Source organism: Oncorhynchus tshawytscha, linkage group LG04 (genome assembly GCF_018296145.1).
Source record: "Oncorhynchus tshawytscha isolate Ot180627B linkage group LG04, Otsh_v2.0, whole genome shotgun sequence".
NCBI classification, from domain to species: domain Eukaryota; kingdom Metazoa; phylum Chordata; class Actinopteri; order Salmoniformes; family Salmonidae; genus Oncorhynchus; species Oncorhynchus tshawytscha.
In genome coordinates, this window is record NC_056432.1 from 46,140,957 (window position 1) to 46,156,156 (window position 15,200).

Consider the following 15,200-nt stretch of genomic DNA (forward strand, 5'->3'; position numbering starts at 1 on the left):
GTATTTTACCTGTGCTTAGCTCTATTTAGTTTATTTTTATCCTAAAAAAACTCCCTAGTCCTTGCAGATGACAAGCATATCCAAAACATGATGCAGCCACCACCATGCTTGAAAATATGAAGAGTGGTACTCAGTGATGTCTTGTTGGATTTGCCCCAAACATAACGCTTTGTATTCAGGACAAAACGTAAATTTCTTTGCCACATTTTTTGCAATATTACTTTAGTGCAAACAGAATGCATGTTTTGGAAAATGTGTATTCTATACAGGCTTCTTTCTTATCACTGTGTTAATTAGGTCAGTATTGTGGCGTTACTGCAATGTTGTTAATCCATCCTCAGTTTTCTCCTATCACAGCCGTTAAACTCTAATGGTTTTAGATCACCATTTGCCTCATGGTAAAATCCCTGAGTAGTTTCCTTCCTCTCCGGCAACTGAAGTAGGAAGAAAACCTGCATCTTTGTAGTGTATGGGTGTATTGATATACCATCCAAAGTGTAATTGATCACTTTACCATGCTCAAAGGGATATTCCGTGTCTGCTGTTTTTATTTTCACCCATCAACCAAAAGGTGCCCTTCTTTATGAGGCATTGGACAATCTTCCTGATCTTTGTGGTTGAATCTGTGCTTCAAATCAACTGAGTGAGGGACCATACAGATAATTGCATGTGTGGAGTACAGAGATGCAGTAGTCATTAAAAAAAATCATGGGGTATTATTACTACTATTATTGCACACAGAGTGAGTCCATGCAATTTATTATGTGACTTGATAAGCACATTTGACTAGAGACAATTCAGCTTTTCATTTTTAATACATTTCTAAAACATTCAACAACAACAAAAAATCTGTTTTGACATTATGGATCTTGTGTCTAGAGATCAGTGACACAAAATATCATTTTAATCCATTTTAAATTCAGGATGTAGCACAACAAAAAGTGGAAAAAGTCAAGGGGTGTGAATATTTTCTGAATAGCTTTTTAGTGAATTTCCATGAATTAAAAAACCCTGCAGAAGTCTCAACAGCCAATTATTGCAGGATATCCAATGATATGCAGTAACAACAACTACCAGTGTTTCGGTTCTCAAACCATAGTAAAGAGGAACGACAGTCCTGCAGGCATGGTCAGTGAGTCAGTGCTGTGTGTGTGTGTGTGTGTGTGTGTGTGTTTGTGTGGTTGGTTGTGGTTGTAACAGACAACCTTACACAATTCACCCCTTCTCACCCAATATGAGCAAACAGTGTGGTTGAGGAAGTGGTCTGGGTTTAGGGTCAAGACATTAGTCAGATTCCTTTGCAGAATGTTCGGTCTGTTGCAAAATGTGGTTACCGTTTACCTTTTATGATAGACACCAAACTGAAGCAAAAGGGGAGGGACCTACCTGAATTTGTCCAATAGAAACTCTTGTTTTCGTTGAAAAACTTTTTCCGCTTGGAGTAAACGGATGCCTAATGCCTATGTTGACATTATCACCCTGTGTGGTATTTCAAGACAAAGACTTTGCAGTTGTACCCAAAACAATAGATGTTCTGAGGCTGAGAGAGAGAATGAGGGATATTAAGATGGCCTCTAAATCGTAATTTGTCACTTTCATGACACTTTGTTGCCCTGTTTATGCTTTTAGCAAAATCAGATCTTGAGGTAAAATTGATTCAACTGACAGTTCAATAGGCTTGGAAAGATTTGTGAAAGCTGCAATGAATTTGTACTTCAGGAAGGCTACGTTCACATCACATTTCTCAGGTTGTGTTTCTCCATCTCTGACCTAATTAAATCATATGACCACAGAGCCTCAATGTATTGGTTAAGTGTTGGTCAATTCTTAGGCTTGACCTGTTCTGTGTGTGTATGTGTGTGTGCACGAGACATTCAAAGACTCATTCAGTGAATCAGCAGCAGAACACTTGGGGGTCAGTCTTGTTAAATTAGAACACATCACACTGGCCTCACACATGCTTCACACCGACCAATGAAAACCTCAGCAGCAGCCAGTAGTTAGTGAGGAGTGAGGAGAGGAAGCAACACCTAGGCCTAAGTCCTCTTTCCAGCTGTTTGATAGAGGGAAAGAGAGTGAGAGCGATAGAGAGAGAAACAGAAAGGGAAACACCCTGGCCTTGCGTTGTCTAACACACAAAGGAGGAGTAGACAGAGAATCACTCATGTCTGACTGTCTCGTGCCAGGTCTTGTCAGCACGAGGATTAGGCAACATCTTGACAGTAGTCATAAAGGTGTGTGTGTGTGTTTATGTGTGTGTACGTATGTGTGGTGTGTGTGCATCACTTGTTCACCTGAAGTAGTATGAAGTTGCTTAGATACCGATCTAAGGTCATAATGTTCCTAGATATATGCGCCAAAGGTCAATTTACAGTTAACCACCCCAGAGCGGTGTGTCCCGAGCTCAGCCCTATGTGTCTGAGGGAGTGCCTTGTACAGGTGGAAAATGTTGCTGGGTACAAGGTTCAGAGGGCGATGATTGACTATGAAGACATCTGAAATAATGTGCCAACTGTTTAAGATAAGAGATGAGGAAGAGAGAGGGAAGGGAAGAGAATGAGAGAGAGGAGAAATCAAATCAAATTTTATTTGTCACATACACATGGTTAGCAGATGTTAATGCGAGTGTAGCGAAATGCTTGTGCTTCTAGTTCCGACAATGCAGTAATAACCAACAAGTAATCTAACTAACAATTCCAAAACTACTGTCTCATACACAGTGTAAGGGGATAAAGAATATGTACATAAGGATATATGAATGAGTGATGGTACAGAGCAGCATAGGCAAGATACAGTAGATGGTATCGAGTACAGTATATACATATGAGATGAGTATGTAAACCAAGTGGCATAGTTAAAGTGGCTAGTGATACATGTATTACATAAGGATGCAGTCGATGATATAGAGTACAGTATATACGTATGCATATGAGATGAATAATGTAGGGTAAGTAACATTATATAAGGTAGCATTGTTTAAAGTGGCTAGTGATATATTTACATCATTTCCCATCAATTCCCATTATTAAAGTGGCTGGAGTTGAGTCAGTGTCAGTGTCAGTGTGTTGGCAGCAGCCACTCAATGTTAGTGGTGGCTGTTTAACAGTCTGATGGCCTTGAGATAGAAGCTGTTTTTCAGTCTCTCGGTCCCAGCTTTGATGCACCTGTACTGACCTCGCCTTCTGGATGATAGCGGGGTGAACAGGCAGTGGCTCGGGTGGTTGATGTCCTTGATGATCTTTATGGCCTTCCTGTAACATCGGGTGGTGTAGGTGTCCTGGAGGGCAGGTAGTTTGCCCCCGGTGATGCGTTGTGCAGACCTCACTACCCTCTGGAGAGCCTTACGGTTGTGGGCGGAGCAGTTGCCATACCAGGCGGTGATACAGCCCGCCAGGATGCTCTCGATTGTGCATCTGCAGAAGTTTGTGAGTGCTTTTGGTGACAAGCTGAATTTCTTCAGCCTCCTGAGGTTGAAGAGGCGCTGCTGCGCCTTCTTCACGATGCTGTCTGTGTGAGTGGACCAATTCAGTTTGTCTGTGATGTGTATGCCGAGGAACTTAAAACTTGCTACCCTCTCCACTACTGTTCCATCGATGTGGATAGGGGGGTGTTCCCTCTGCTGTTTCCTGAAGTCCACAATCATCTCCTTAGTTTTGTTGACGTTGAGTGTGAGGTTATTTTCCTGACACCACACTCCGAGGGCCCTCACCTCCTCCCTGTAGGCCGTCTCGTCGTTGTTGGTAATCAAGCTGATGATTGAGTTGGAGGCGTGCGTGGCCACGCAGTCGTGGGTGAACAGGGAGTACAGGAGAGGGCTCAGAACGCACCATTGTGGGGCCCCAGTGTTGAGGATCAGCGGGGTGGAGATGTTGTTGCCTACCCTCACCACCTGGGGGCGGCCCGTCAGGAAGTCCAGTACCCAGTTGCACAGGGCGGGGTCGAGACCCAGGGTCTCGAGCTTGATGACGAGCTTGGAGGGTACTATGGTGTTGAATGCAGAGCTGTAGTCGATGAACAGCATTCTCACATAGGTATTCCTCTTGTCCAGATGGGTTAGGGCAGTGTGCAGCGTGGTTGAGATTGCATCGTCTGTGGACCTATTTGGGCGGTAAGCAAATTGGAGTGGGTCTAGGGTGTCAGGTAGGGTGGAGGTGATATGGTCCTTGACTAGTCTCTCAAAGCACTTCATGATGACGGAAGTGAGTGCTAACGGGGCGGTAGTCATTTAGCTCAGTTACCTTAGCTTTCTTGGGAACAGGAACAATGGTGGCCCTCTTGAAGCATGTGGGAACAGCAGACTGGTATAGGGATTGATTGAATATGTCCGTTAACACACCGGCCAGCTGGTCTGCGCATGCTCTGAGGGCGCGGCTGGGGATGCCGTCTGGGCCTGCAGCCTTGCGAGGGTTAACACGTTTAAATGTCTTACTCACCTCGGCTGCAGTGAAGGAGAGTCTGCATGTTTTCGTTGCAGGCCGTGTCAGTGGCACTGTATTGTCCTCAAAGCGGGCAAAAAAGTTATTTAGTCTGCCTGGGAGCAAGACATCCTGGTCCGTGACTGGGCTGGATTTCTTCTTGTAGTCCGTGATTGACTGTAGACCCTGCCACATGCCTCTTGTGTCTGAGCCGTTGAATTGAGATTCTACTTTGTCTCTGTACTGACGCTTAGCTTGTTTGATTGCCTTGCAGAGGGAATAGCTACACTGTTTGTATTCGGTCATGTTTCCGGTCACCTTGCCCTGATTAAAAGCAGTGGTTCCCGCTTTCAGTTTCACACGAATGCTGCCATCAATCCACGGTTTCTGGTTAGGGAATGTTTTAATTGTTGCTATGGGAACGACATCTTCAACACACGTTCTAATGAACTCGCACACCGAATCAGCGTATTCGTCAATATTGTTATCTGACGCAATACGAAACATATCCCAGTCCACGTGATGGAAGCTGTCTTGGAGTGCTGAGGAGAGAGAGAGTGAGGGGTAAGATAAAAGAGAGAATGTAAGGAAGAGAAAGAGTGAGGAAGGAAATAAAGAGAGAGGCTCTGAGAAAGCAGATGAGTCACACCCACGCAACAACTTCCTTAAACCATAGGCTTAACAGTCAACAGATCTTCACAACAACCTCCACAGCTTTCCAACGATGTGACATCACCAGGCAGTACAATAGTTAATAGACCAATAAGAAAGAGCATAAATGATAAACATGCTGTTTTCCATGCCATTACAACAGTGCAGGACAGAAAGTTAGCCTATAACCTGGATATTGACCACTGACCAGACTTTTTCAGTGATTCATGTAGGCCTACACTCTTCAGAAAAAATGGTTCTGGATAGCACCTTTTTTTCTAACAAATAGTTTTCAGTTTTCCACTCCCCACTCAGACCAAATCCTAGACAGTCCTAGCAAAATGATTGCTTAAGAAATTTTAGCTATTTGCTAAGAAGTTATTTTAGTTTCTTTTTGACTATTTTAATTGGAAACAATCACAGTAAGGTTACCCTGAAATTATTTGATATTGAGATTTTAAAAAACAGCTGCATTGGACCTTTAAACAGAAGGATTTTAACGGCATTTTGTATTATGCTAATTAGATGTTTGCACAGGCATGGACATCGACTCAAGGACCAGACATAATGTCTAAAGGGTAAGGCTAAATTTCTAATTTCATAGACAATGAACAACATCGGGCTGGGTTATCATGAAGCAATGTCACTCATGCACGCATATACACGCTTCCTAACAACTGCCCAAGCACAGTGTAGGGTGGCCATATATCTGCCAGTACAGATAGACAAGGCTCAGGATCACAATGACAATCTATAGACAGTTGACAACTGGCGTGGAGACACAGCAGCTGTGTGAAGAGACTAGGGATATATTTAATGATGTAATGAATCTACAGGTAGCCTAGTGGTTAAGAATGTTGAGCCAGTAACTGAAAGGTCACTGGTTCTAATCCCTGAACTGACTAGGTGAAAGATCTGTTGATGTTCCTTTGAGCAAGGCACTTAACCTTAATTACTCTTGAAAATTGCTGGATAAGAGTGTCTGCTAAATGACTAAAATGTACATTAAATCAGTGACTGATACATTGAGGAATAATAGAGACTTTAGCCATATATTTATGATTATTTGTTACTTTATTTAACTAGGCAAGTCAGTTAAGAAAAAAATATTATTTACAATGACAGTCTACGCCGGCTAAACCCGGACGACACTCCGCGCCGCCCTATGGGACTCCCAGTCACAATCATGTGATGCAGCCTGGATAAAGAAAAGGTTTGTGATATTATCTCTCTATGACGAGGAAATGATGAGACATACATACCATGGAGCATCCTTTAGGATGAGGAATACACACACTTCATGAGAAATCGATGAGTAATGTTGTACTACATCAGAGCACAAATGATAAACATGTTGTTTTTTCATGCCATTACAACAGGAAGCTAGTCTATAACCGGGACATTGACCACTGACCAGACTTTTTCAGTGATTCATGTAGGCCTACACTCTTAGAAAAAAATTGTTCTAGATAGAACCTTTTTTTCTAAGTAAGTATTTTACCCAGGACCATCTACACCACCATCTACATCATGGGTTCCCAAACATTTTTGCTCCGCGACCCCATTTTGAAATCAAACATTTTTTGCAACGCCACCATGTAAAAAACGGATGTAATCAACGGCCAATGTAGACTTTCTTAATTGGGGCTATGACAATCTTTTACAAATCAGTCTGACTACTTAAATCTGAAGGAAGTATGGTTTGAAGTGACTGAAATGCATCAGGAAGGTTGGGAAGTTCAGAAGATCATCAGGCAATCATTTTGTAAGAACTTCATCACTAAACAGGTTACCATCCAACCCTTTTATGCGAGTAAAGTGGAGGTCGGATAAAAAATGTCATGACAGGCCTGATGGAAACAGAAAATGTTTCAGGTAAAGTTTCCAAATGTCTACAAAAACAAAATACACTAGACCAGGTGGGATTATTTTGTGTCAGTAAAATGAAATATGCGAGAAATATCAGTGGAAACGCTTATATACGCACACGTGTATATAATAACCATCATATCGAAGTAAACTTGGAGTCACGCAATGACATGTTGTGTGGTCCTCCCACTAAAACTCCTTGGGAAAGCGTGCAGTTTATTAGGCTACAGATGATTTAAGTTATGATGAACTTCACAGGGTGTTGAAATTGCAAGGTAAATATCTAGTCTTATTTTTGTGATATGATCATCAATGTTTGGCTGCTGTTTGACAAATAAAAATCATTTGGTATTTTTGTCCATAATAATCTCTTCATTGTCTGCTATACTTGAGCTCTAGCTCATTGCCAATACCAGAGTGGGCACACGCAACATAATGCAACATTTTGGGTGAGAAACCCATCAGTAAAATGCAATGGAAACCCATTTACCTTAAAATGTATATTTGGTACATGGGAATTTAACTGCAAAAGGTATTTTATATAGAGTAATGTCATCATGCACAGCCTTTTATCTCCATCAATTTGATGGAAATCATATTCATAATCATCATAATATTTTATAGCTTAAACCTTTCAAAAGATAGAGCAACATTTGGAGGAAGAAAACAGAAACAGCTGTGTTTATTACAACTGCATCTAGTGGCTACCGGAAGTTACTGACACTACCTATCACACCTTGACCTGTTTCACCTGTCTTTGTGCTCGTCTCCACCCCCCTCCAGGTGTCTCGGTGTCGGCGAACCATATCGCATTTTGCAGCGTACAGTAGGTTATACCTCTAGTCCATTCGCACATTGTTCATGCCAATGACATGTGGTAATGATCAATAATGGTGCAATAGCCTACAGTTTTCTTGATATTTTGTTTGAATTATTGTACCATCCCGGATTATGTTGTGTATTGTTGATTAAATCAATATTTTTAAACCAAAGAGTATTGTCTACCAGGGTGAGTGTGTCTAAAGTCGAGGGATCATGCAGTGAAGGAATGGCACCGTCACTGGCTTCATCAATAAGTGCATCGATGAAGTCGTCCCCACAGTGACCGTACGTATATACCCCAACCAGAAGCCATGGATTACAGGCAACATCCGTACTGAGCTAAAGGGTAGAGCTGCCGCTTTCAAGGAGTGGGACTCTAACCCGGAAGCTTATAAGAAATCCTGCTATGCCCTCGGAGGAACCATCAAACAGGCAAAGCATCAATACAGGGCTAAAATTGAATCATACTACACCGGCTCCGATTCTTGTCAGATGTAGCAGGGCTTGCAAACTATTACAGACTACAAAGGGAAGCAAAGCCGAAAGCTGCCCAGTGACACGAGTCTACCAGATGAGCTAAATTACTTCTGTGCTTGCTTCGAGGCAAGTAACACTGAAGCATGCATGAGAGCATCAGCTGTGTGATCACTCTCTCCATAGCCGATGTGAGTAAGACCTTTAAACAGGTCAACATTCACAAGGCCGCAGGGCCAGACGGATTACCAGGACGTGTACTCCGAGAATGCGCTGACCAACTGGCAAGAGTCTTCACTGACATTTTCAACCTGTGACTGAGTCTGTAATACCAACATGTTTCAAGCAGACCACCATTGTCCCTGTGCCTTAGAACACAAAGGTAACCTGCCTAAATGACTACCGACATGTAGAACTCACGTCTGTAGCCATGAGGTGCTTTGAAATGATGATCATGGCTCACATCAACACCATTATCCCAGAAACCCTAGACCCACTCCAATCTGCATTACCGCCCCAAAAGATCCGCTGATGATGCAATATCTATTGTACTCAACACTGCCCTTTCCCACCTGGACAAAAGGAACACCTATGTGAGAAAGATATTCATTGACTACAGCTCAGCGTTCAACACCATAGCGTCCTCAAAGCTCATCACTAAGCTAAGGACCCTGGGATGAAACACCTCCCTCTGCAACTGGATCCTGGACTTCCTGACCGGCCGCCCCCAGGTGGTAAGAGTAGGTAACAACACATCCGCTACGCTGATCCTCAACACAGGGGCCCCTCAGGGGTACGTGCTCAGTCCCCTCATGTACTCCATGTTCACTTATGACTGCATGGCCATGCACGACTCCAACACCATCATTAAGTTTGCAGATGACACAACAGTCGTTGGTGAGACAACCATCAATGATGAGACAGCCTCTAGGGAGGAGGTCAGAGACCTGGCCGTGTGGTGCCAGGACAACAACCTCTCCCTCAACGTGATCAAGACAAAGGAGATGATTGTGAACTACAGGAAAAAGAGGACCGAGCACACCCCCCTTCTCATTGACGAGGCTGCAGTGGAGCAGGTTGAGAGCTTCAAGTTCCTTGGTGTCCACATCACCAACAAACTATCATTGTCCAAACACACTAAGATAGTCATGAAGAGTGCAAGGGAAAGCCTATTCCCCCTCAGGAGACTGAAAAGATTTGGCATGGGTCCTCAGATCCTCAAAAAGGTTCTACAGCTGCACCATCGAGAGCATCCTGGCTGGTTGCATCACTGCCTGGTATGGCAACTGCTCGGCCTCCAACTGTAAGGCACTACAGAGGGTAGTGTATATAGCCCAGTACATCACTGGGGCCAAGCTTCCTGCCATCCAGGACCTCCTTACCAGGCGGTGTCAGAGGAAGGCCCTAAAATTGCCAAAGTCTCCAGCCACCCTAGTCATGGACTGTTCTCTCTGCTACTGCATGGCAAGCACCGCCGGTGCACCAAGTCTATGTCCAAGAGGCTTCTTAACAGCTTCTACAAACAGCCATAAGACTCCTGAACAGCTTATCAAAAGGCTACCCAGACCCCTCTTTTAAGCTGCTGCTACTCTCTGTTTATTATCTATGCATAGTCATTTTAACTCTACCTACATGTACATATTACATCAGTTACCTTGACTAACCAGTGCCCCCACACATTGACTCTGTACCGGTACCCCCTGTATATAGCCTCGTTATTGTTATTTTACTGCTGCTATTTAATTATTTGTAACATTTATTTTCTATTTTTTACTTATCTATTTTTTTCTGAATGTTTTTTTCCTAAAAACCTCTTAAAGCATTGTTGTTTAAGGGCTTGTAAGTAAGCATTTCACTGTAACATTTGATTTGAATCTGCCAACCCTTGTAGGACTATGTTGTTCAAGGTTGAGTGAGATGGTGAGAGTAGAATGAGAATTACAAGGCTGCTGGGGTTCGAATTCTAAATGAATGGAAACATAAACATAGATAAGGTATATGATACGTTTCGACAGTGTGAGAGATCGGCTGGGGTAAACCAGGAACAGAGCAGGAAGCATACTCCAGGCAAGAGATACTGAAAACATAAAACAAGCCCACAGAAAAAATCAATAACTACAGCTGCTCTCCAACAACCACTTAAACGTGGCTGAAACTGAGTGAGAGAAAAACATGTTTGTATTTGTGCACAAGTGTCTCTGTCATTTGTCAAGTGATCATTTGTCAGGTGAGGGTGAGGTGTGCCACAGTGACCTCTCTCTCTCTCACACACACACACACACACACACACACACACACACACACACACACACACACACACACACACGAGTTGAATCCTATCACCTCACCTTACATACACATTTCCATCCTAAGAGCCCCCATCAGCTTGTTGTAAATAACTTGTTTACTGACAAGGTAAACAAACAAATCAATGTGAAACAAAACCACCTTCATTACATCACCCTCACTACTTTCCCTCCCTGTGACCCTGACTGCGTCCCAAATGAGCCCTATGTGCCCTGGTCGAAAGTAGTGCATAGGGAATAGGGTGTCTTTTGGGATTCAGCCCCCGTGTATCCAAACAAACCTTTCTTGAACTCCTCCAACATGGAATCCAGCTTGGTGTCATGGAACACAAAGTGGACTGTGTGGTTGTAGAACTTGGTGATAGTCTTCAGCGTCGTACAGTCATCCGGGTCAACGAAAGCCAGGTCCTTGACAAACATGATATCCACAATGTTCGACCGCTCGTGCTCGAACACCGGTATGCGTGTGTACCCGCTCTCCATGATCTCTGACATGGTGTTGAAGTCTAGCACAGCATCGCTGTGGATCATGAAGGAGTTACTGATCGGTGTCATGACATCTTGAACGGTTTTGGTCCTGAGCTCGAGCGCACCTTGGATCATGTTTAGTTCCTCTTTGACCAGGTCATTGTATGGTTCTGTCACCCTCAACATCTCCACTAGCTTCTCCCGGTTGTACACAGTACCAATCTCCTGGCCCAGGACACAGTCCAGGAGTTTACTGATAGGCCATGACAGGGGGAAGGTGACCAACATGAAGAACTTGGTCACCATGATAGTGTTGGCTCCTACAGCCAACCCGTGGCGAGAGCACAGAGCCTGGGGCACAATCTCCCCAAATATGACAATACTTATAGTGGAGGCGACCACAGCACCCAGGCCTGACCCTATCAAGTCATCCAGAAGGATAGTGAGAGTTGTGTTGACAAGCACATTACCCAGGAGCAACGAGCATAGCAGATAGTTCCCTTTCCTCCGAATGGGATCAATCTTGCTGGCGTACCTCTTCTCCTTCTCGGTACCACAGCTCTGGACTATCCGGAGCTCCATAGGATCCAGGGCCATGAGTCCCAGGTTGAGCCCGCTGAACATACCTGACAGTACCAGCAGGCAGCAGATGAGGATGCACTGGAACCACATAGGAAGCATGGACTTCTTCTCCTCCACCACCCGCAGCCTTCCGTCATCCTCACCCAACAGGTACCACTTGCCATCCTGGCTTTCCTGGACACACAGCCCATACTCCTTCTGGAGCTCGCTCTTCCTGAGAGGCTTGATTTTCAAACTCAGAACCCCCCAGGTTCGGAGGTGGCTCACGTTCATGCCACCCCTGATAACGATATCTTTGCTATAGTCTGCACAAGTCCTGTTAAAAGGAGTATTGTTGCTGGTAACATCACCTTCCTCATGTTCATGGTCGGTGAATCTGATCTGTGATGAGGTGTCAGGAAGAATCTGTAGCCCGTAGAACCTCAGGAAGATGTTGCTCTCTTCTGTTACCTGAATCACCCCGTCATTGGTGGTCGTGGCCGGCTTGTCACTCCTCTCCAGCCGCATGCCGAAGATCCGGGTGGGACTACCAGTCTCCGGGACTCCCGTCTCGGCTCCTGTGCCTGCCATCCACCATATGAAAGCTATTAAAGTTAGTGTATATCCCTGCCAGACACTCCAGTCTGTTGCCATGTTTATTTCCCTTTGTGCTAACTGGGAGCTGAGATCACCTACTCATTCTGCACAGCCTGCCCGTCATTAACATAATGCTACTGTGCCTCCAATCCGCATCAGAGACATCACATAATGAATATGAGCGAGCCCCTCTGCTCTTGTTTTTTTTTTTTTAGACAATCAGCAGTTGAAACAATAACAAAGACTTTTCCCCGCCCCTGTTTCAGTAAAAAGCTGAGGGATGGGGCTGTAGAAGTATACCCACTTTCAAATCCATAGACAGAGATATGGATGCAAGGACTGACCATCGATGATATCAAAACTATAGCTTAAACCATGTTTTGAGGCTATATAGCTTGTTAGTTTACATTTACTTTGTTTGCAAACATTTGAGTAAAACAAGCTTATATTTGGGGTTCTGATGGGGTACGACAGTTGAAGTAAGCTCATGAGGCATTAATAAGTTATATTCTTCAAGAGCCATTGGGTACATATCATTAATTTATAAGTCTAAAAATGAATGCAGCACTGGACACGCACTGGTTGAATCATGTTTCCACATAATTTCAATGAAATTACCAATGTGGATATTTAACCAACGTGGAATAGACGTCTGTGCCCAGAGAGGCAGATAGCCCCTTCATGGTGGGATGCTAGAATTTATTTGTATTTTTAAATGGACTACAGGTTATCAAAAACATTTTTGGCATGGTTTGTTTGTTGTTGTTTTTTTTAGCACACACTGTATACTTTTAGTCTGCACATGCTCCTATGCAGCCCATGGCACCCCACCTGGTTGGTAAACAGTACAGTACACCGTTACAAAAATACCCCCCTCTGATTGGACAGCGATGAGAGAATTTCAGTACTGGGGTATAAAATGTATTTCAAACTGAGTGCGCCCTAACCTGCAATATATTTTGAAACACTTGAAAATAGGCTTGTTTTTAACGACATGTGGGGGCTCATATTGATAGGACAGCTAGTACCTGTACTACATTGTCAATGTAGATACCCATCTTGTTATGAGGGACTGGAAGCAGGGCATTGTATGGCCTAGTATGTGCCTGGTGCTTCTGGCATCTGCCACTGTTACCTAAGATCATGACCTGCTTTGGTGGCCAACACTGTACACAAATGGGATTTCTTGGAAATTAGCTTTCATGGAGCCAGCTGCCATAATGCAGGAGTCAGGACAAAATAGATGCTAGAAGAGATCCTGGCCCCTGTATGCGTTAGAAGAAAATAATTAGATTGGGATCTACTCAATTTGAACCTTTTTACAACTCCCCTATTTCCATCCTGTGTGTGAAGTATTGTGGCTCACGTCTCAGTGTTAGTTCGCCCCCTTGTGTACAGACCACAGAAAGACACCACAGGTTCTCTTGGCCAGGGTTGGGGTCCATTCCTGTATTGTCAGTTGAATGTAATTTCTCCATAGGAGTGCTATTTAATTCTGAATGGACTAGTTTATTTTACTTTGAACATTCACACCATTACCAAATGATAAAATACAGACAGTGTAAGCCTAGAATTGTTACAGCAGATACATACGTGGAGGTGATGACCATACTATGTGAATGTATGTTCACTGTATTGGAAAACAAACTTTTAAAACTTTTTTTTTTACTTTCCGTGACCAAACATTTGCTCACTTAATTTATAGTCTGTAAATGTTAGGATGGTCTTACCACCTGTAAGGGATGAATATTGTCTTGACAAATCCCCCACCGGTCATACACTTTCAGTTAAACGCCTAGTTTTGATTTACATTTGGTAGAGTTGTGAACTAATGTGAATTCAACGTGAAATCAACAACAAAAGTCACCATGTCATTGGATTTAGAATAAAAACTATGAAATGCCCTTACGTTGATGTCTTTGAAAATGTTGAGGGTCTTATTCTGGTGACATGATGATCGATGCTTGACTGATGTTTGACAGATAAAAATATTCTTGCTTTTATCCATAATAATCTCATCACGTAAGACTAACCTGCCCGCAGAGCCCACACTGTATCTGCAAGCTGTTGGCTAAAACGCATGTACCAAGACTAGACAAGGCACATTTATTATTTAACACAGCAGTTTTTGTGACAAAACTATCGGTGGAGTTCATAATTCAATGGAAACATGTTAAAAAAGTACATTTTGTGTGCACTATGTCATCACACATGGATTTTCATCTACAACAAGTCAGTTTGGTGGAAACACCACTGGTGGGAAAATGCATATTTTCTTCATTATGATTTTAGAATATTTGCATGAAAATTTGTCGCCAATTGGATGGAAATCTAGTTATGGACTGACCAGGTGAAAGCTATGATTCCTTATTGATGCCACTTGTTAAATCCACTTCAATCATTGCTGATGAAGGGGAGGAAACAGGTTAAAGAAGGATTTTTAAGACAATTGAGACATGGATTGTGTCTGTGTGCCATTCAGAGGGGGAATGGGAAAGATTTAAGTGCCTGAACGGGGTATGGTAGTAGATCAAGAACTGCAATGCCGCTGGGTTTTTCACGCTCAACAGTTTCCCGTGTGTGTCAAGAATGGTCCACCACCAAATGACATCCAGCCAACTTGACACAACTGTGGGAATTAGAGTCAACATGGGCCAGCATCCCTGTGGAATGCTTTCGACACCTTGTAGAATCCATACCCCAATGAATTGAGGCTGTTCTGAGGCCAAAAGGGGGAGCAACTGAATATTAGGAAGGTGTTCCTAAGTTTTGTACACTCAGTGTATAGTACTGTACAAATATGGTGTGGATATGCCAGACTGTTTTTAGTTTATAGTTGCCTTTTATCTCTATCCGATCAGGTTTCTCCATGCCTGTCTGAGAGTCTACTCAAATGCATAGGGTGCTTCTTAACTGGTATGTTTTCTTCTAAACTGTCTGATTTCAATTGTGTTTCTGTGTTCACAGTGTGGACCATCTACGCCCTAGCTGCTTTCCTGACTCTGACAGTCATAGCCATGGTGGCTAAACTACTACT

General features: G+C 43.3%; 1 protein-coding gene across 1 annotated transcript in view; it reads right to left on the reverse strand.

Moving 5' to 3' along the window:
• LOC112249539 (metal transporter CNNM4-like) overlaps positions 1–12,245 on the reverse strand; it is a 48,144-nt gene extending 35,899 nt beyond the window's left edge. The window contains exon 1 of the mRNA XM_024419343.2: positions 10,819–12,245. Coding sequence (XP_024275111.2) covers positions 10,819–12,220 — 1,402 coding nt within the window. The 5' untranslated portion in view covers positions 12,221–12,245. The remainder of the gene's footprint in view (positions 1–10,818) is intronic.
• Between the last annotated feature and the right edge of the window lie 2,955 nt (positions 12,246–15,200).